Source organism: Crocodylus siamensis, chromosome 1, assembly GCF_052110815.1.
Source record: "Crocodylus siamensis isolate JL-2025a chromosome 1, ASM5211081v1, whole genome shotgun sequence".
In the NCBI taxonomy this organism is placed as follows: domain Eukaryota; kingdom Metazoa; phylum Chordata; order Crocodylia; family Crocodylidae; genus Crocodylus; species Crocodylus siamensis.
Window position 1 is genome coordinate 317990271 of NC_143395.1, and position 21343 is coordinate 318011613.

At 44.3% G+C, this 21343-nt stretch overlaps 1 protein-coding gene and 1 pseudogene across 2 annotated transcripts in view; one reads left to right on the top strand and one right to left on the bottom strand.

Moving 5' to 3' along the window:
* The window catches only part of CLYBL (citramalyl-CoA lyase), a 267622-nt gene extending 249061 nt beyond the window's left edge, over nucleotides 1-18561 (bottom strand). For both annotated transcript variants that reach the window (XM_090022874.1, XM_090022865.1), the window contains exon 1: nucleotides 18455-18561. In XM_090022874.1, the coding sequence (XP_089879000.1) occupies nucleotides 18455-18531 (77 nt within the window). In that variant the 5' untranslated portion in view covers nucleotides 18532-18561. The remainder of the gene's footprint in view (nucleotides 1-18454) is intronic.
* Nucleotides 18562-19030: 469 nt separating this feature from the next.
* Nucleotides 19031-19159, top strand: LOC149874794 (U2 spliceosomal RNA; annotated as a pseudogene).
* Nucleotides 19160-21343: the final 2184 nt, after the last annotated feature.

Consider the following 21343-nt stretch of genomic DNA (forward strand, 5'->3'; position numbering starts at 1 on the left):
GAACTTTTCAAAATAGCTTTGAGGCCTACAGTAGCAAAAGAGCCCCATTTTCATTCAAGTGATCCATATTTCATGTTATATAGCATGAATTTTGTTATCCTCATTCAATAACGGGCAAGTACAGCTGGATAGTAATGCTAATGCTAAATTATAATGTATTTTCTGTTAGATTGTTTGTATTTTTGGTGTTGTTTCATTTTTAAAGCTAGAATAATTAGTATATCTACTATAATCAGTCACAGGGGTTGAAAAGATTATAAAGAGTAAGAAGAGATGGTTAAAAACAAAGGGCACCTAGGGCACCTATGTATGTGCAGCAAGGCTGCTCTGACATGCTCCAATTACAGCATGTTGGAGCAGGCTCAATTAATTGAGTCTTGTGGAACATGGTATTTTCATGCTCCACCAGACTCCTGTCCAGGGTCTCGTATATAAGCAACCCCACACTTAAAAATGGTGGCAGGGGTGCTTTAAGTAACGCTTGTTGAACCCCCACCTCCATTTTTCAGTGCAGGGACACTGGTACAAGAGATGCTCCAGGCACTTTAATTAAAAGTGTACCTAGGACCCACTCTAGTTAAAGTGCCCTCCCCACCCCCCCCCAACTCCTGGACCATGTGTATAAATGCCCAGAGCCAACAGTGAAAGCAATGTGCTGCTGCACAAACTGACAAGAACAGTTTACTACAGATTTTTTGGCATATTTGCTTTTTACAGCAAAGTGACTGGCAACAGGAAAGCTTGGCTAACCTGCCTCCATATGGCAGATGTGTATATATACCTGCCCAACAGCACTGCTGGGCCAGCAGATACATAGATGCAAAGTGTGGGGAAGAGAAAATAAGAAACAGAAGTCTGGAAAGATGTAATTATTTTCATGGAAGATGTGTTTTGTTGACCTGACATCACCTGCTCATGCTATTTCATTCAAGAAACAAATTTAAAGGCTTCACAGACTGCTCCTGTTGACAGTGAGCATGCACACATAGCAGAGCTACTTCTTCCTATACACTCAAAAAAGAACAAGCTGCTCAGCTGTTTGCTATGGCTATTACTTCAAAAGGGTGCTGCTTCTCTACTCAGCTGCAGCACAGCAACAGTCCCATGCAGCTGATCAGATAACCAGTCCACTCTGAAATAAAAGCAACAGCAAACAGATGGAGCACCTCAGCAGCTGTATCTGCAGCTATGATTGCTGCAGCCACGTATACTACAAGTGTGTGAAATTTTGTCAGCCGTTTCATTTCAACACTGCTTTGACTCATTTTGAGCTCAAAACAGTGAAATCGAAATGAAATGAAGGGCTTCGAAACAGCCTTGAAACAAAATGAAGCTAGTCAAAATTTTTTGAAATGTTTCAAGTTTTGAAGCAGCCAGCAGCCAGGTGGTGGGAGACAGGGGAGAACTAGGGCTGCACTTCCAGCGGCTTGAGAGCTGACTCTCCCCACCTCCTGTGACTGGGGTGTGAAAAGCTGATCACAGAGCAGGGGAAGGGAATTGATCCCTGGCTCAGTTCCCCTCCCCAGCACTGCAATTGGGCTGGAGAAGCAAACTGAGCTGGATCATTCAAGTTTCCCTCCCCAGCCGACTCAGCCCACCTGGGCTGAGTTCCCTTCCCCAGCCCGACAATCATGCTGGGAAAATGAACTCATCCCAACTGGGCTCAGTTCCCAACCCCAGTGCAACCATCATGCTGAGGAGGGAACCTCAGCCCAGCTGGGATGATTTCCTTTCCCCAGCCTGATCTAGCACTGGGGAGAGGAACTGAGCAATCGGGCTCAGTTCCCTTCCCAAGTCCCTGGCGGCAGCACTGGCATCCCTCCCTCATCTGGCAGGCAGACTGGGGGCCCTCAGCCCCGGGAGGATTGGCACAGCCCCAGCAGCCCTCCCAGGGTTGGGTCCCAATCTGCCTGCCACATGAGAGAGGCTGTTTTGAGCTTCCCCATTATGGCAAATGGGCAAAACGTTGAAACAGCCTCACTGTTTCAACGAAGCAAAACAGAACATCCATTTCAACTCAAAATGAAATTTGAAACAAAACACAGTTCTAGCAAAACATCAAAACTCAAATCAAAATGGAACAGTGCTGTTTCGCATAGCCCTATATATCCCTAGCTACTTTGGAAACCCTCATCTCAAACCCTGCCAGGAATGCAGATTCTACAGTACCGCAATCCATGGAATGGTTTGGCTGAAAGGAAACTTACGGATTATGCCAATTGGTGGATGTGAAAACTAAACAGAACAAAACGATTGGCCCAGAAAAATACCACTACTTCTCCCAGAGCTCTCCTTGAAACAGGCCAGCACCCGCTCATTTCAGTATTGCATAGACCAAGCCCCAGAATGATCTCTTCCAAAGGTGTTCATTATTATAAACACCCTATAATAAAACACTGATACTTCAGGGGGCAAGTTAAGGTTAGGTACGAGAAGAACAGAGAATTGTTTTAGGTTAAAGCTCCCTTTTATATTAACTCTTACTTCTGACTTCTGGCGATGTATATGAAGCAAAAACTTCTAAGTATCTCACGCAAAAGTACCACGTGGACAGCTCTTATTGAAGTTAAGACAGTAGCATATTTGAACTGCAATTTTTGATGTGTATTATTTTAAACTAAGATGTATTTTTATTTTTAAAATTGTATCTAGGTGGAAAAGGAGAGTGAATGCTCACAGAATTAGTAATGGCAAGCTACGGAACTCCAGATGACAAATCTAAATTCAAACCCGGAGTCATACTGTGCTGTCAGTTTTTAAAAGAACTCCCTATTGCACCCAATAGCCTCACTTGTGACTGCAAATCCCTGCCCTTCAAAGGATGGTTGCTAGTCAATGAAACACAGGCCCTGGACTGAATATATGTAGAAATGTAATTACCTACCCAGACCTAGAATTACTGTTCTAGGTTAAGACAGAAATAAGCAGAAAATCTTGTATTGCCACTTTCGCTGTGGTACTTGAGAGACACATAAGAGGATCTCAGGCTTTGAGGCTGTCAGTCAAAAATCTTGTACAATTACCACTGAACATTCACACAGGATGTAAATATTCAAAATCTGAAGCTGGACTATATTTTTTTCTTCAAAGAAGCATGCAGTCTTGCATATATTGTGTTTAATGTACCACTTGAGAAAGGCTTCATTTGCTTATTATTTTCTCTGTAAATTTCAAAGCACAATTTACCTCAAAATATTAACTTGTAAATAAAATGATGGAACCAATTTACTTGATTTTTAAAAAAATCCTAAAACCAACAAAAATAGTACATTTGGCAAACAACAACCCACTTCATGAAGAAAAGAAAAATGTCATCCCTCCAAAGGAACACACAACTCTTTTGGACTGATAATAATCAAATTTCCTGTTTTCAACCCTACAAGAAAACACAGAGTAGGAAACAAATTCTGTAACCCAGATGAACATCATTACATGCTCCAAAGGAGTGGGCTGGAAAAATAGTTCCAGCAGTCTAATATTAAAAAGAAAAATTCAAAACAGGACAAAAAGAGTGAGATTGTTTTTATTTTGATTCTTCTATTTGACATGTTTTTATTTCCTAGTGTTTAACTATTTCTGCTAATAACATTGTAATAATCTGAAAGGACTGTATGCTATTAGTGGAAACCATTTCGGACACAGACCAACATAACATTTCTGTTTACATCCTGAGAAATAAAGATCGTACACACTTTAAAAAAAGGGGTGGGGGGAAGTGAAGGGAGAACTGCCTATTAACTTATCAGTTCCAGGCCTTGGCTTTCTAATTGACAACCTCAGGGCTACTTTCATCACTTGTCGACTTCCAACCCACACTCAATTTTTCCTTTTAGATAATGATGCGACTATAACATAACGGTGTTACTGACATATTGCAGCATGTAGCAGTAGGAAGATTTCCTCAGTAGCTTAGTTTAACTAGGGAAGAAAAAGAAAAGTGGTGTTTTCCATATCCATCAACCTCTAAAAACAGCAGCTAGTGAGAAAAGAGATGTTATGCTTCCAATAGAGTGAAGTCAATATTTTGAACTGACCCAACAACTGTTTTAAATACTATTTAAGTAATATACGTAACACAAATATTTAAATACACCCTAAATAAGTAATTCCAGATAAATGAGTTGTAAAAAGCTACAATTAAATATTAACAAGGGTTTGAAGCTAAAAGTAAAAAAAATACAAGAGTCTAGGCATTTAAAATATATTGATGAAATACCATCTAGGAATTGTATGAACTTTACAAGGGAAATACAGATTTTATTGCACCTCTGCAGGTATAGGTTGCTACATAATGTTTAAAAAACTCCAGAGACAGATTGTGATACTCATCTAGAATAATGAATAGTCAATGAGACCATGTGTGAACTATAAAGTAATAGCCAGGGTGCTCAACCATAAAAAAAAAAAATGTAAATATAATCAACTAACAACATATCTATAGGCTGCAGAGCACTGAGCTCTAACTATAAGCAGCTACATAACTGTCTTTTTGTAGTAGCTATAGAGTTTTGAAATCAGCAGTCAGGTCCACAAAGGCTTATGGGTCACACTAAGCCCTAAAGTATTGGGTCTCAAATGTGTCAATCTAGGTGACAATAGAGAAACTAAGACAGAACAGAGTAATAAAATATTTTCTGAATCACAAGAGTTTTTAAATACTGTGAAATGCTCAATGGATTGTATCCATAGACATGTAATATAAAATCATTCAGTATCTAAATTCAAATACAACCAGTTACTGCTGAAGAAAATTTGCAAATAAATACCCTTAATCTCAATTTGGCAAAAAAAAAAAAAAAAAAATTAAAATAAAATGAAAATAAAAAGCAATAATTAATTCACCTCTGACATAGATTATCAAAGGGCCATGGGGCAGAGGTGGTTAGGCATCTTATCAGAGAACCACAGGAATAAACTCAAGCCCTGTTCTAGACTTCCACCAAAAGCCAGATGATCTAGCTGTAAATAGGTACCTAGTGACTTGGGCAAGGAGTCAAAGGTAGCTACATGAGATGCTAGACACACTGCTTCCTTGCATGCCACTGACTACACAAACTGCCCTGCCTTAGCCATGATAGTTGAATGAGACATCCAGGCTTATGCAGGTCTTTGACCTAGATCAAGAGTCATAAGCCTTTTCATGTTGTGACCCAAGCTTGGGTCAGTTCGGCAGGTGCTACCATCCACAGCCACAGCTTCTTCCCATAGCAGTATGGGTAGAATGACCACTGTCAAAGCCCCACATCCACAGGTTAGATCCAGCCCATAGGCAGTCGGTTGCTTACCCCCGACCTAGATAATTTAGCATAAAGAGGCTGCAGGTGAAACTTGAATCCTAAAGACTCTAGCTTACTGTCTTCATCTAAATGTAAGGCCATGCACTTGAATAAGTTCACTCAAATGAGAAATCCTACATACACCCTGTGAATAAGCCCAACCTAAATTAATGGGCGCATGAGGGCTTTGCATTTATGAAAAGCGGCCCATTTACTTCAATAAGCAAGTACAGGCAACCTCCGCTTAACGCTCTTAATCAATTCCGGGAAAACCAAACGTTAAGCAGAACCACGTTCAGCGAAACCCATTTCCCCACAGGTGTTAATATAAATAGAAATAACTGGTTACTGCTGCTTCTTACTGTAGCTTCTCACCATCGCCACCACATCTCCCCATCCCTGTGCCTGCCTGCTGGCTGCTCCAGCCCCATGTGCCAGCTCACAGCCCAGGCTCCTGACAGCTCTGACACTCTGGCAGGGGCCCTGCACTCATGCCTGCCCCCCACTTGCTGCTTCTTGCCACCACCGCTTCTCCCCCCCCACCCCACCCCCACTCCTGCTGCCCTGCCCTGGGCCCCTGCTGGCCCTGGCCCTGTGACCCGAACTCATTCCCACCCGCCCACTCACTGCCACTCACCATTTTTTGCTGCCACTGCTGCTTCACTGAGCACTATAGTGAAATTGGCTCAGCACTAAGTGAAATCAGGTATTCATTTTAAATAAGCAAAATAGCGCTAAGCGAAACCATGTAAAGCAGGGGTTGCCTATAATGATTTAGACCCATGATCTTAGGTATCTTCTTTTGAAGTTCTTAGCCCAAGTGACCAAATTACAAAAATCACTACCAGAACTCAGTCTCAGAATGCTCTATGACAAGGTAAACATTTAATTTCTTACTCCTAAAAATGATCAATCCCAGGTTTGAGATGAACTTCTGTGATGGAACAGGGTATAGAAAACTGTACCTGTTCTGAGTACTTCAGTTTCCCTGGGTTGCCAGTCTCTAAATTTAATTAGAGACTTAGAATATACTTCATTCAATAGATAATGTTCCCCATTTAAAACCATCAGTACAAATAGAAATCTGATTTCATAGCATCTCTCTCTGCTGCACGCTATTTTCAATACTAATAAGAACAAAAAACTGTGCTTAAATAACAGCAAATGCTGTGCATAAGGTGGTATTAGTTTTCAACAAATAAGAAGTGGACATTTATAGTACAAAAAGGCCATGTGATGGACATATTCCTGAGCTTCAAGACTGCAAAATATTCCCTGAAAGGTCAACTGCCTCCCCATTTCTCACAAAGGTACAACTAAAGGTATAGCTTTATAACTAAATTACCTATTTAAGTGAAACAGTTGGCTATAGTGGAAATAACAACAAGTCCTAGGCTCCAACAGCTGGGAACTGCAACAGCCATTTACGGTTCTACCAAGATCATTCACAATCATGTCTTTTTTCATGACGAGACAGCAACACCAGCCAAAAGAATGAAAAACAAGTCATTACAACAGCTTTTAATAGGCAGATGTTTTCCAGGGTTTTTTTAAGCTTCATAAAACACTTTTGCAATTTTGATAATCCAAGTCTGTAGCCAACACTGCAAATGGGTTACTTTCTAGAGTCTAGTTCTTAAGTATACAAGCCTGTTTTTCCTTTCTGCAGGCACTTTAGGCTTATAAATGGCACTTTTTTGTATCCTGAAATATGAAGGGGAGCTAGTCTCCAACTCTCCTGTCACTTAATGATCTCACATAAAATGAGGTCCACAAAATTTTTATTACCACCACCGTTCAAACTCACAGGTGAACCACCACCAGGGAAAAGATATATACATGTCTTTTGCTTCTGCTCTCCTAATTTTCCAGGTGCAAGAAACTTTTGCATTTAGTCTTTAACAATTAGCTTAACTCATATTACCCATCCAATCACACGGAGTAAGTTAGAGTTTGGATGACTCCAAGGGGAAAAATAGAGATCAAGACATGTTAAGATCAACTACAGACAGAAGACATTGTTTGCAAAATTACTTGTACAAAATTAGAAGATAAGGTAAGAAGTGTTTTCCTTCCTTTTCATAGTTTCATAGTTTGTAGGGTCAGAAGGGACCTGAGCAGATCATCTAGTCCAACCCCCTGCCATGGCAGGAAAGAGTACTGGGGTCAAATGACCCCAGCAAGATGTTCATCTAACCTCCTCTTAAACACCCCCAGCGTAGGAGCCTGCACCACTTCTCTTGGAAGTTGGTTCCAGACTCTAGCCGCCCTGACTGTGAAGTAACACCTCCTGATATCTAACCTAAATCTACCCTCTGCCAGCTTGTGACCGTTATTCCTGGTCACTCCTGGCGGTGCTCGGGGAAACAGTGACTTCCCCAATGCCTGCTGATCCCCCCTGACTAGTTTATAACAGGCCACAAGATCCCCCCTCAGCCTTCTCTTGTGGAGGCTGAACAGGTTCAGGTCCCGCAGCCTGTCCTCATAGGGCCTGCCCTGTTGTCCCCTGATCATACGAGTGGCCCTCCTCTGGACCCTCTCCATGCTGTCGACATCCCTCTTGAAGTGCGGCGCCCAGAATTGGACGCAATACTCCAGCTGCGGCCTGACCAGTGCCGCATAGAGGGGGAGGATCACCTCCTTGGACCTGCTCGACATGCATCTGTGGATGCATACCAAGGTGCGGTTGGCCATGTACAAAATTTAGCCAAACAACAATGGCCTCCAAAAGCAATTTTTTCCTACAGTCATAATGACACTTTTTCACACTAATATATATTTATTCTGCCACTGACATGCTACATATTAAACTGATCATAACTAAGCAGCCCAGATTAATTTTTATATATTCAGAAATCAGTTGTAGCATACAAAATCTTCTTTTATTTTTATTTTTTTTAATGATTCATGATATGCCAAATACAGTGCTAATAAGTTTTGTCTGTTTCCCTAAAAACAATTACTAGAAAACATTCACTTGCCACAACTTAAGGGAAAACTAGTTAAGCGTAGGTCAAATTGATACTTTATTTCAAGTACAGATAGCCTTGGCAGAAGACTGTCCATGTATCTTGTATCTTTTTCTGAGTATGAAAATAAGATTTAAGAACATTTTACAACAGTATATGGGTTGATTTGTTTAAATTAAAAGGCAAATTCAGCTACTTAACTCTGACATTTCAACTAAGAAGCATGTCCGTCCTTCTCCATTTCTATTTTTAATTGAGTAGTAGCTGAATTAGCAGAAAAGGTGTGCTCTTCAGTAGAAATGCCCCTTTACAAAGATCTCCCAGGTTTGTGTATGTCTGTGCAACTTTCATGTAATAAATAAAATATTTTAACAGGAAAAAATCTTAAATCTCATCCCTAATGCTTTATGCAACTTTAAAGATAAACAAATGTAATAATATTTGAATTAACAGTTTGAAGTCTTGCAGTCAAGTTAAATAAAAAAAGCCTTATGCGAACAAAGAAAATTATACAGACAATCATGTTTCTTTCAGCAGGCCTAAAGGACATAGTTTTTCTACACTATGTACCAAGTAAGTTCATTTAGTAATTTGCAAGCATGTGAAAAAAAAACCCCTATGTAAAATGATGTTTGGAATTTTATATACTAGCCATGTTATTCCTGATTGACTTCAGCGGTGCTGCTTCCATTCTTCTGAATTCTGGTTCTTTTTATATGCCAAATCATTGGGAACTTTATTTCATAGTTTCTCATTTAAAACAGTCACAGACAGAAATGTCACAAAAATGTGCAGGACGTTGTAGATTTTACCAAGTCATCATAGCTATTTCCTAGACACCACTATGACTAAAATTAATTGCTACTGAAATGAAATTAAAGTAATTCTGTGATGAGCTATTTGTTGTACAAATATCCAATACTTGTTTCTATTACGTGAATAACATATGCTAGGTTGAGCCCCGCCCCCCCAATCAGTAAATCTAACTTATCCTTACAAAATATTCTTCCCACCCCCCATTATCTACCCAAAAAACCCTACTGACAGTTTAAGGAGTGGGAATTAAAAGTTTAGTACCAAGTCCACACCAGATAAAGCAGTAATTGTAGTTATACAGTACTGGAAGTGTAGCTACAACATAGCGTGACAGCTTGTTAGTGCTGAAAATATATAAGCTCTTTGTAATTGTGCCTCTGGAATGCCATCTGTCTTGAATTACATCCACCTGGGATCATGTTTCGATGACCAATATGGACAGATTACTGGAACTTTAAAACCTCGCTTTCTTTGTAATTGACATTTAAACTGTTTGAAGTTTCTCATTAAGTCCTTTTTACAAATTAGGTGCAGATGTATGAAGCTAAATGTACAGTACTAAGGGAAATCAGGTCACCTGAAAGCTCAATATAAAATTATCTATTAACTGTTTAAATGCAATGAGTGCATTAACATTTGGAGATCAATCCTGGATCCTAAATTCTTCAAAGTTTCACCACTGTCTTTTCAGTATTGTGGAGCTCCCAATTCTAGCTATATTTAATTAAAATAACAGTGTAAAAGAAAGGAGGCTCACTAATCCAGATATATCCAGTCCTGCAGGGATGCAGAAGGGAAGGCAGAGATCACCAGAACTTAGTCTATCCAAGGTTAACAGACAACACAAACTTATGCCAGCTATGTTAGAGCTGGAGAACTCAAAGGTAATAAATAAAAGCAAAGTAAATTAAAGGGGGAGGAGGAAGGAAAAATTCAAGAAAGAACCAATTCAAATTTGGCTCAATGATAACAAAGTTAGCCTCTCCATCCATTTCTTGCATTGCTTTGCAAACTTCCTGTGCTTTACAGCCTGACAAACAGAAGTGGGAAGAGTATGTCTCTAATCATTATTTTACTAAGTGACACCACCCCCTTGGGATAGGTACTCAGGGCCTCGGACAAGCGCTTCAAACCTAGTCTGATTAACAGTTAAAATGCTGAATAAAACATGTTAACACTCCAAACAAGATGACTTAATTTAGAAAGGGTCGAGGTGGGGAAGGGAATCTTACACTGGTGTTGTGAAAGCTTAAAACTAAACACACACCTTATAAATTAAATCCAGGAACACCTTGCTTATATAAGTAGGAAAGGCTAAGCCACAATAAGTGACAAGAAGAAAACCCCACCACAGCTTGGGGGGCAGAGAATGATAAACTCCATTATGAACTGGTCCAAGGTGGGATGATGAAACACCTAGAGAAGGTGCTAATGTCCAGAAGCATCTACCTGCCAGGATGAGGGTTAGAGAAGAGGTCAAATCCTGCCCGTGGCTTCTCCACCTATGGCTTCAAAATCCTCAGAGCTGACTTAAAAAAAAAAAAAAAAAAAAAAAATAATCATCTCAGCACTTCACAGGCAACCAGTGTAGAGAAACAGGACAGACACAGGCTCAATTTCACCAGCTGCTGAGCACCTTGTAAGAAAGGGAGTGTGCCATTGTTTCCTGTTGAAATTAATGGGAGCCAGAGGGGGCTTTGTGCGTTGCAAAATACATCTAGCAGCCTACAGTGTCATGCATAGCTTAATCCTAAACTTCACTGGTGGAAAGGAACTCAGGATAAATATGGACACAAACTGTACAGGTGAAACATTTCTGGCATCACAACTTGTGCAGTTTTCAGTGAGCAGGGCAAGTGCCAAAATGATGCCAAGCACTACTCACAAGCATGGCTACAGAGGAAGAGAATGCCTACTCATCCTACCTGGAAAACCATGTATACACTTGAGTGGGGCTAACTGTCTTCAGGCTGCTGGACTACTTCTTCCTCTGAGATGTGTACTGTCTGCCTACCTGAAACTGCAACACTTCCACTTATTACCTGTCTCACCACACACGCACTTTCCCTTAAGACCCCCATTCTGTTGAGCTATTATAACCAAGGATCCTGGTTTTCTCCGATAAAAAAATCCCCTATTTTCAAATTTAAAAAAGCAACCCAAAATCTACATTTTCCTGTGATTAAAATGAAACACCACATATATATATATGTATGTATGCATGCGTGCGCACGGGCGGGTGCACACACACACGCGTGCGGGCGCACACACACACACGCGTGCACACACATATACATATGCATGCGTGTGTACACACTACTAAGTGGTGTTTCATTTTAATCATGGGAAAATGTGGATTTTGGGTTACATTTTTTAATCCAAAAATTGGGGATTTTTTTTAGTCAGTGACCATAATCCCCGATTATAACTCACCTTGAGAAAAGAGTGTAAACTTTCAACAAGTATTGGCGTTACCTCCAAAACAAGCAAGAAAGTCAGGTACTCCCCTAGAACTGGAAAGATATTTCTATGTTTGGACTTTATCAACGCATAATTTTGGGAATGTTTTCAAAGAACACGCATCCCAGGGAGAGTCTAGCGCTGATGTATGGAGGGTCTTATTCCTCACCCATCACTGTCTTCTGTTGAATGGGGCGCTGGAAAAGGGAAGACCTTGGGATAGGAGGAGAGGCATCCACTAGGGGAGATGGACTTAAAAGGCAAAAGAAACAACTAGTAAAATAAGAATGAAGCAATTTTACATCTGACAAATGGAAATAAAAGGAAAAGAATATGGAAACGGACTAATAAGAAAGCAAGTAGAGTCTGTTCCACAGCATCACACCCAAGGACATGTTTGGGAAGGGAAACAGGAGGCGGAGTCACTCAGCTGCCAGTCACAGGAAGAGACTGCCAAAGGAAAAATAAGTTGGCACTGCTCGAGGAATGTGTATTTGTATCAAATTCTACTTAGTTTGGATATGATTTGTCACATATATTAAGAACAACTAACTCCACATCTTCAAGTAGACTCAGAGTCCTTGGTGCTTTGACTTTGGTTTTTCCAGTGAACCGATCAAGGGCAGCATTACCAGAATTCACAACTGTTTAAAACTATTTTGTTCCAAATAAACCACTATCTAGCTTTTACAACTTCCGGTGGGTGATAATATTATTTTAAATGGCTCAAAATAACCAGATGTAATATGGAAACTCTGATAAACACTCTCTAGCTATTTATCCAGTTTAAAAGGTTTTCGTCAACAGGAAGTCACGCTTTCTAACAAAATTCAACCCAGACCAGAACAGCAAACAGCATGCTTTTTTACAATGTGTCAAACATGAAATCCATGATCCTGCACTAAGTGTTCAGGAAAGGAATGCCCTGTCTGTTCAGGCACTCATAATACTTCACTGACGCTCTCAAAATAATGACTGTAAAAATCCTGAACAAAATATGCTATTTATATTCTATTTGGGTTCATTTAAATGTTTCAACAAAGAACCAAATTATTTCTTGACTAGCAAAACAAAAAGGAACACTGTAATTTCCTGTAATAATTTCAGTTCTCATTGCTTTAGCCCCCTCCAGTGTTCAATCTATGAAAAACAACACTGATATTGGCTTTCAAGTAGCCGAAAAACTTGCATTCCTAGAGAAAAAGGGAAAGAGGCAGTTTCCAGCAGTAAGATAAAAGGGCAGCATGGTATGAAAGTGTTATGCACATCTTCAACACTATAAAATATTCTCATCTGAAAGGCAGTAGTTTTAAACCAACTATGCTTGGTCTCTGAACAGGATCTAACATGAACATAATCATTTACACTCCTCTAATAGTTTTCATCCACTAAGCCTCATATTACCTGAAATCTGTTATGCTTGCTTTGGTCCTTTACAGACAAACTCAAGCAGAGTTTTGCCAATGGCAGGGTTTTCAAAGGGTTTTGGTTTTTTTACCTATAGGTGTTTATTTGACTCAGAGTATTTGATCCAACACATGATTTCTGACCTTGCAAAGAGTTGTCACATGTGTTTGAAAGTAATGGTCTCTCAAACAGTTGAACAGAACAATTCTTCTATGTTTAAGTGTGCAATGTTGAAGTTAAAAGGAGATTTTGTTTGGGACATGCTTTGTGTATAATTTCAAATGGTTATATGAATAATACATATTTGTTCAAACAAGGTAAATGCAGTAGTACCCTCACAAGAACCATAGCAATGTCAAGTCCCCACTGTTTTCATTGTACACCTGCCCAAGAAGGTGTGTTTAAAGGGTTTTTTTTAAAGTTAAACAACAGGAATATCACATTTCCCATCTTCTCAGCAAGGCAATCATATCACAGTGACCAGAAAGGGGAATAATGGCAGCTAGGAAAAAAAACCAGCAGATCACAAGAACCCATAGTAATTACTGCTCTGAGACCTTGAACACCCACTGTCTATCTGGGTGTTTATCCCAGGTTTGCTGTTATTGTTTCCATAACTACATAAACTCCTGGTCGGCAAAGACCTGAAGATAGGAGATAAAGTTGTCTGCCATCATCTAACGTGGCCTTTGTAAAGTAGGGCTGTCCAACTGGCAGCCTGCATCCAGTCATTTCACAGTCCTTGGGCTCCCATTTGGACTCCACTACCCCAGTTGCTTCTGGTACTACTGCCACTGGGATCTCTGGGCTCCCTTCTCCAGCTTCTGCTTTCTCCCCCTGCCCCTGGGAGTAGGGTGGTACAATGCATCAGGCTACTTGGTGACTTACATCAAAGCATCAAGTGATTTCAGATCAGTCACAGCAGGATGCATGTCATCTTCACAACTCCAACTAATTAGCCATCTTGACTTCATGGATGTGAAGACTAAAACTATCCTGCAGCTCACAAGGGGTCAACAAGCTCACGGCAGAAGAATACTTGTAGAACAGTAGACGGACATCTTTTCTGACCGTGACATAAGCCACAAGCAGTTTTTAAGAAGGTAGGAATGTCAGACTGTGTGACTTTTTCCCATACCTGTCTGTTGATGGCACAGATCTTTGTACCTCAGTCTTCCTCCAGTACCAAGGAGTAGTGTCCTGCATTCCACTCCTTCCCCACCTCTATTTTTACATTTCTTCCATTTCCCCTTTTGAGAGTGATACCTCTCCCAAGCAGTAGCCAAGTGAGACACTTCACTGTGGCTCAGAGCATTCCCAATAGTAGCTGTGAAACTTGATCAAAATGTCATTATCGCCCTTCCGCCCTGCACCCTCCCTGGAAAAATTACGAACATAAACAAAGCCTTTACTGGCAGCCACTGCATGAAAACACTTGCATGCATTTGCAAGGTTATCTTTGTAAGTGTAACAGCCAGCAACTTGGACTCTAATTAAAATCTTTAATCCTGAAGAAATTGCATGAAACTTAGATCTTCCCCAACAGGGGAGCATCCTGCAGCTCATGAGAAAACAGGTATTTTCTTTTTCACACAGCGTGAAAAGACTGTGGGACTCATTGCCACCAGATGCTGAGGAAGCTGGATTCAAGAAGGGACTGAACAAGTTGTTGGAGGAAAGGGGTAGCAGTAGCTGTTGAGCATGGGAGTTAGGGGTACAGCCTCTGAATCAGAACTTCCTAAACGTAAATGCTGGAGGCTCCAAGTGAGAGAGGAACAGTGGAAAAGCACCCTGGTCACACCCAGTTCACTCTCCCTTTTGGCATGCACTCTGCCATGGTGTGACACAGGCCTTTCAATGCGCTAAACATGGTCCAGAGCCCCAAAGTAGAGACATAACACCCCCTCCCCCACCCTGGATGAGGTGCGACCACAAGGGGCACATCAGTAATTGCTTGGGACAACAAAGGGACAAATCAGGGATGTGAGTGAAGGTTACAAGTTAAAAACGAGTGCATGAAGGGGGGATACCAAGCAGAGCACACTGGACAGTGCCCAATGGCTCTTGAACAAGTCCAACAGTGAGAGACAGACCTATTTTTTGCCTTACAGCAGGGCTTCCCAGCCTTTTCCTCAGCAAGGCTGGGAAGCCCTGCCATAAGGCAAAAAATAGGTCTGCGTGAACCCATTTAAATGTCCGAAATAGTTTGCAACTACAAAATGATGCAGACAAGATTAACAAGGAAGGATTCACCAATTTCTGGTTTTGTGCCGTGCACTCCTTTTGTTTCTCTCTCTCTTTCTTGTCATTAGTTTTACTGCTAGAACTTGAAGCAGAAACTTTTCAGAGAAAAGCACTGATACTAGATTTGTTGTGTAAAACGTACCTCAGCCAGCCAGTATCAACATACTGATTTTAGCTTCCCGAAACATACAAGTGCCTGTAGTGCATGAACTAATACATGTGCGAGAGTTGCATATTTATAAACAGGAAGCATATTCATCATAAATCGGTTGACACCGTCAAGCATCTTGCAACCCCATTTTTTTATTTTTTTTTTTATCATTACAATCTGTGACAGAAGTACTTCTACTAGAGCCTTTCTATCAGTGGCTCCACCCTCCTGTTATGGGCCAACCACCTGCCTACTATCCTGCCACGCCTTGATCTTAGTTGATTAATCAATAGATGTAATTAGCAGGAGGCTGCCCATTGCCTTTTTGCCCCGGTGCCAGGGGGCACTATCTGCAGCTCCTTTTCCTCCCTTGCACCACAGCCTAAGCCTCGCAGATGGTACTGACGTGGTTTTGACCTGGGCCCTGCTGTAATTCGGCCCTCTCTTTGACTTCCCTAGGCTTCCACTATCCTGTCTCATCCCATGCTTTCCTGGCGCTCTGCTGCCCGCTCACCCTGGGGCTTCTCACTCCTCGTGGCCCCCTTTCAAGGGCTTCTCACTGCCCCCCTTGCTCTGGGGCGTCTCGCTCCTCACGGCCCTCTCTCTGGGGCTTCTTGCTGCCCCTTTGCTCTGGGGCATCTTGCTCCTTATGGCCCTCTCTCTCTGGGGCTGCTCACTGCCCCCTTTGCTCTGGGGCTGGGGTCAACGCACCCCAAAATGCTGCGCCCTCTCTGGCATCAGGATCCCTATGCTACCATGGAGCCCCTATGAGGCCTTCTCCAACCCCTAACAGCCTCACCCAGTCCTCTGGTTAAAACAGCAAACACAAAAACACAAGGCCCCTGGGCTATAACATAAAAAGCTAAACCGTCCTGCCAAACAACATTCGATCTCTACCAAGAAAACACTCCAACCCCAGCAGCAACCAGGGGATACTCACACAGTCAGGGTTCTCCACTCTGTCTGCACTGGCAGAGCTCCTCCCCCTTTGGTCACCAGCAGGGAACTGCCCTCCTGGCCTCCTGCCTGGGCTTATATATGGCCAGGCCCTGCCCCTTCCTGTCAGCTGGCTCCCCAGCAGTTGTCCTGGCAACCAGCACCTGTTACTTTGGCTGCCTGGTAACTGGCAGCTGGGCCTCCCCCTTCTTGCCACTAGCGGTCTCTCCCAAGCTGTTTTCTGCTCTCAGGCGCAGGGCACCTGAGTGCTGTGCAACACAACCCCAAACGGTAGCGTGACCCAAAGGGTGGAAACCTCTACCTTATAGGATTGTGGGTCTAGGCTCACCTAGTTAACTATTAGCCTTCCTTAAACAGGGAGGCTACTGAGAACACACCAACTGATTGCTTGGGAAAAATGATAACAACAGGGATGGGAGTGATAGTCAAAGGTTAATAATTAGTGTGCCAAGGGGGACACCGAGCAGAGCACATCAGACAGCGCCCACTGGCCCTCGAATGCATCCAGTGGTATGAGGCAGGACTTTTAACACATCAAAGAAAGTCACGGGCACAAGCTCACCAGGAAAACTGTAAGCCCACTTTAGTACTGCAGGCCACTAGTGACATGTTATAGATTACTTGGAACAAATAATAATGAAAACTGGAGGTCAATGGGTAATAAACAGGATGCCAAGAGGCGACACCAAACAGAGTACACTGGACAGCACCCACTGGCCTTCAAACAAGTCCAACAGTGTGACACAGGCCTATCTGTCACCTTGAGGGACGTGGGCCTAAGCCCACCAAGCAACTTATTGGCTTACCTCAGGCAGCGAGGCTGTAGAAAACGTAACAACTGATGCTAGGGACAAATAACAATGAAAAAGGGACAGGAGTGCTGGTCAAAGGCTCATAACAAGGGTGCCAAGGGGAGATACTGAATAGAGCACACCGGACACTGCCTACTGGCTGGCAAGTAAGTCCAATGATGTGACGCAGGCCTATTAGTCATCCTTAAGAACATGGGCACGGCCCACCAAGCCTCTTATTAGCCCCCCGAGGCGGGAAGGCTATAGGAGAAAGTGCCAACACATTCTGTGGGACAAGTAATAAAAAAAAAACAGGGATGAGTGGTCACAGGTTCAAAACAAGCGTGCCAAGGGGGCACACTGAGCACAGCACAATGGACAGCACCCACTGGCCCCCAAATGAGCCCAGTGGTCACACAGGCCTCTCTGATGAGCCTTGATGAGATCATGGGCTATTGCCCATCATGGGAACTATAAGCCTTCCTTACTAAGGGAGGCCACTAAGGACACATCACTTGATTGCTTGGGAGAACCATAAAGAAAAGAGGAATGGGAGTGAGATTATAGGTTATGAACTGGGGTATCAGAAGGCGGCACTGAACAGAGCACGCTGGCCAGTGTCCAGGGGCCCTCCACTGAGCCCAACAGTGTGACACAGGAGACCGGGCAAGACAGAGCTCTGGTCTGACCCAGTCAATGGCAGCTCTTCTGTTCCACCCCATGCCCTGGGTCAGACCCTGGTTCGCTGCCCTCACCCAGCACACCGCCCGCAGCCCTACAACTTCAAGAATGATGTATTCTTGTGTGCTAGCACCACATCTGACTGCAGCGGCACACAGGCACCTTGCCCCCTGGCTCCCTACTCTCCAAAGGCTTAAAAAAATAAATACAAAAAATGAATTGGCTCCAACTGGTTGGAGAAGGAGCTGGCAGCAGCTGCCCCCTGCGGGCTTTGCAGCAGGTCGCCTTGGAGCACCGCAGCTCCACGGCAGTGCCGGGCCAGGCTCCCGCTGCACCCGCTTTCCTTCCAGCACTCGGGCATGGCCGGGTCTGCAGGGACAAGCCGGGGAAAGCCCTGCGGTGAGGGCCGGGGACGGCACAGGGGAGCTGCTGTAGCCACACAGGGCTCAGCCTCCCGCTGCGACGTGCGAGCGGGCCCAGAGCGCCCCGTGCCCCCGCCGCCAGGGACCAGTGGCAGCCCAGCAGCGCGAGCGGACCCGGGCGCAGCAGCAGCGCGCGCAGCGGCCCGGGCCGGGGTCTGCCAGGGGGGCGGGGCTTAGGGCATTGCGAGCTCAGCGCCCCCCGCCCGCCCCGCCCCGTCCCGTCCCGTCCCGTCCCGCGCCACGCCGCGCCGTGCCGTGCCGCGCTCCTAGCGTCACTCACAGTCTCCGCCCCCCTAGGCCCGACGTGGCCCGCAGAAGCCCGAGCGCCGCCGTCTGCGCCGCCGCCATTGTCGCCATGGGCACCACCCCCCACCGCCCATTGGCCCAGGCGGGGGGCTCCGAACCTGAGCGCCACGCCACGCCCCCCAGCCGAGTGGATTGGTCCGGAGGGAGGGGCGGGGCTTGTCGCACAAGTGGCCTGGGCCCAGGTCGCCGGCGAAGCGTGGGGTTGTCTGCCGGCTCGGACGCGGGGGCCGGGTGTAGCTGCTTCCCAGTGGGGTTGTGGGCTGAGCGACCCGAGGAAACTGCCCGGCGTGGCACAGCCCGGCCTGTTCTGGTTTCATCCCACCCGTGCCCTGGGCTCAAAAGATGGCACCGCTGCCCCCCCAAAAAAAGAACACCAAACAACCCCCTGGGCTGAAAGCAGAGGGCCTTGCAAGCGGGATCCGCCGTTTTTTATCGTGTCAGCCCTCGCCTGCGTTTATGGTGCGATTGGCCGATCAATCACACTCTATACTTACCTGGCAGGGGAAGCAGCGTGACCACGTAGGCGAGCTCCCCAGGGTAATTGTCTCTGATATGTCCTCCGTAAGAGGTCTATATTGAGCAGATTCTTTTTGGTATTGGGTGGTGGAACCGGAGCGTGCTCCATCCACTCCATGCATTGACCTGGTATTGCAGTGCTTCCAGGACCGGTGCAAAAAAACAGAAAAAAAAAAAATCACACTCTATAAGGGCAGCTCTACACATTCATTCATGTGCCTTAAATACTGCACACTTGGTTTAGTACTTCCTTAATGAAATACTAACCGAATAAGCAGTCACTGGAGTAACTGCCCAGGAGCGCTGGTGCATGGTTATTTAAGGACTCTTTCTGTGCATTAGCCTAAGAACCAGGGATCCTGGTTTTCTCTGATAAATAAAATTCCCTCTTTTTTGATTAAAAAGCGCAGTGGTGTGTCATGGCAAAAACCATGCTAATAGTGGAGTACTATTAGCAGGAATTCCAGTTTTCTCCGAGGAAAAAAAAATCTCCTATTTTTGGAATAAAAAAATAACCCAACATTCACATTTTTCCCCCCACTAAAATGAAGCACCACTAATACAGGCAGGCACAATTACCATAGGCACCCCCCCCCCATATTCTTAAGGGTGACTAATAGGCCTGTGTCACACCATATATATAGATAGATAGATCATAAGCAATGCATAGGGGGATCGATGTATATACATAGAGATCTATATATTGATGTTTCATTTGATGTGGGGAAAATGTGAATGTTGGGTTATTTTTTTATTCCAAAAACGGGATTTTTTTTTCCTCGGAGAAAACTGGAATTCCTGCTAATAGTACTTCACTATTAGCGTGGTTTTTGCCATGACACACCACTGCGCAGTAGCCATTTGCCCATGCCACAGGGGTTTACTTCAGTTTAATTCTCCCTAAACTGAAGTGGGTTTTTAAAAATGCTGCTTTAATTTAGGGTGAAGTAAACCCCCATGGCATGTACGCAAGGGTTGGGCCCAATTCTTACCTGTGTCTCTGGCAGTAAGGAGGGGAGGACAAGCTCCCAGTGGGTCAAGCAGTCCCTGAGCTGCAGGGGGGGAAGAGGGGTTGGTGCTTCTCTCCATGGCACCAACGGCACCCCCAGGTGAAGGAACACCTCGACAGGCTGGATACCTTCAAGTCAGCCGGCCCTGATGGGTTACACCCAAGGGTACTCAGGGAGCTGGCAAACATCATAATTCAGCCCCTGGCACGGATCTTGGCGCTCTGGTGAAGTGCCCAATGATTGGAAGAGGGCCAATGTGGTGCCTATCCTTAAGAAAGGGAGGAAAGTAGATCCGGCAAACTACTGGGCCATCAGCCTGACCTCGATCCTGGGGAAAGTCTTGGAAAACATTATCAAGGAGGCCATCCTTAACAGACTAGCTGACAGCAATATCCTGAGGGATACCCAGCATGGGTTTGTTGTGGGTAGGTCTTGCTTGACCAATCTCATTTCCTTGTATGACCAGGTGACTTATCACCTGGACAAAGGGAGAAGAGATTGACGTCATATACCTCAATTTTAAAAAAGCCTTTGATCTGGTATCCCACGATCACCTCTTGGTTAAACTGGCTGACTGTGGCCTTGACATCACCACGATCCACTGGCTGGGGAACTGGCTCCACGGTAGGACCCAGAGGGTGGTGGTCAACGGGAGCCAATCGTCTTAGTGCACAGGGTCCCACAAGGCTCTGTCCTAGGGCCTATACTGTTTAACATCTTCATCAATGATGTGGACATTGATGTCAGAAGTGGACTGGCCAAGTTTGCCGATGACACCAAACTCTGGGGTAAAGCACCCACACCTGAGGATAGGAGGGTGATCCAGGCGGATCTGGACAGACTCATGAAATGGGTGGACAAGAACCTGATGGTGTTCAACACCGAAAAATGCAAGGTTCTCCACCTTGGGAGGAAAAACCTGCACCATGCTTATAGGCTCGGTAGTGCTACACTGGTTAGCACTACAGATGAAAGAGACTTGGGGGTCATGGTTGACCACAAGATGAACATGAGCCTTCAGTGTGATGCTGCAGCTAGTAAAGCCAGCAAAACGCTGGCTTGCATCCATAGGTGCTTCTCAAGCAGATCCCAGGACATCATTCTCCCGCTATACTCAGCCTTGGTGAGGCCACAGCTGGAGTACCGCGTCCAGTTTTGGGCTCCACAATTCAAAAAGGATGTGGAGAAGCTTGAGAGGGTGCAGAGGAGAGCCACGCGCGTGATCAGAGGTCAGGAAAACAGACCTTATGATGAGAGGCTGAGAGCACTGGGGCTACTCAGCCTGGAAAAGCGCAGGCTCGGGGGTGATCTGTGGCCACCTATAAGCTTATCAGGGT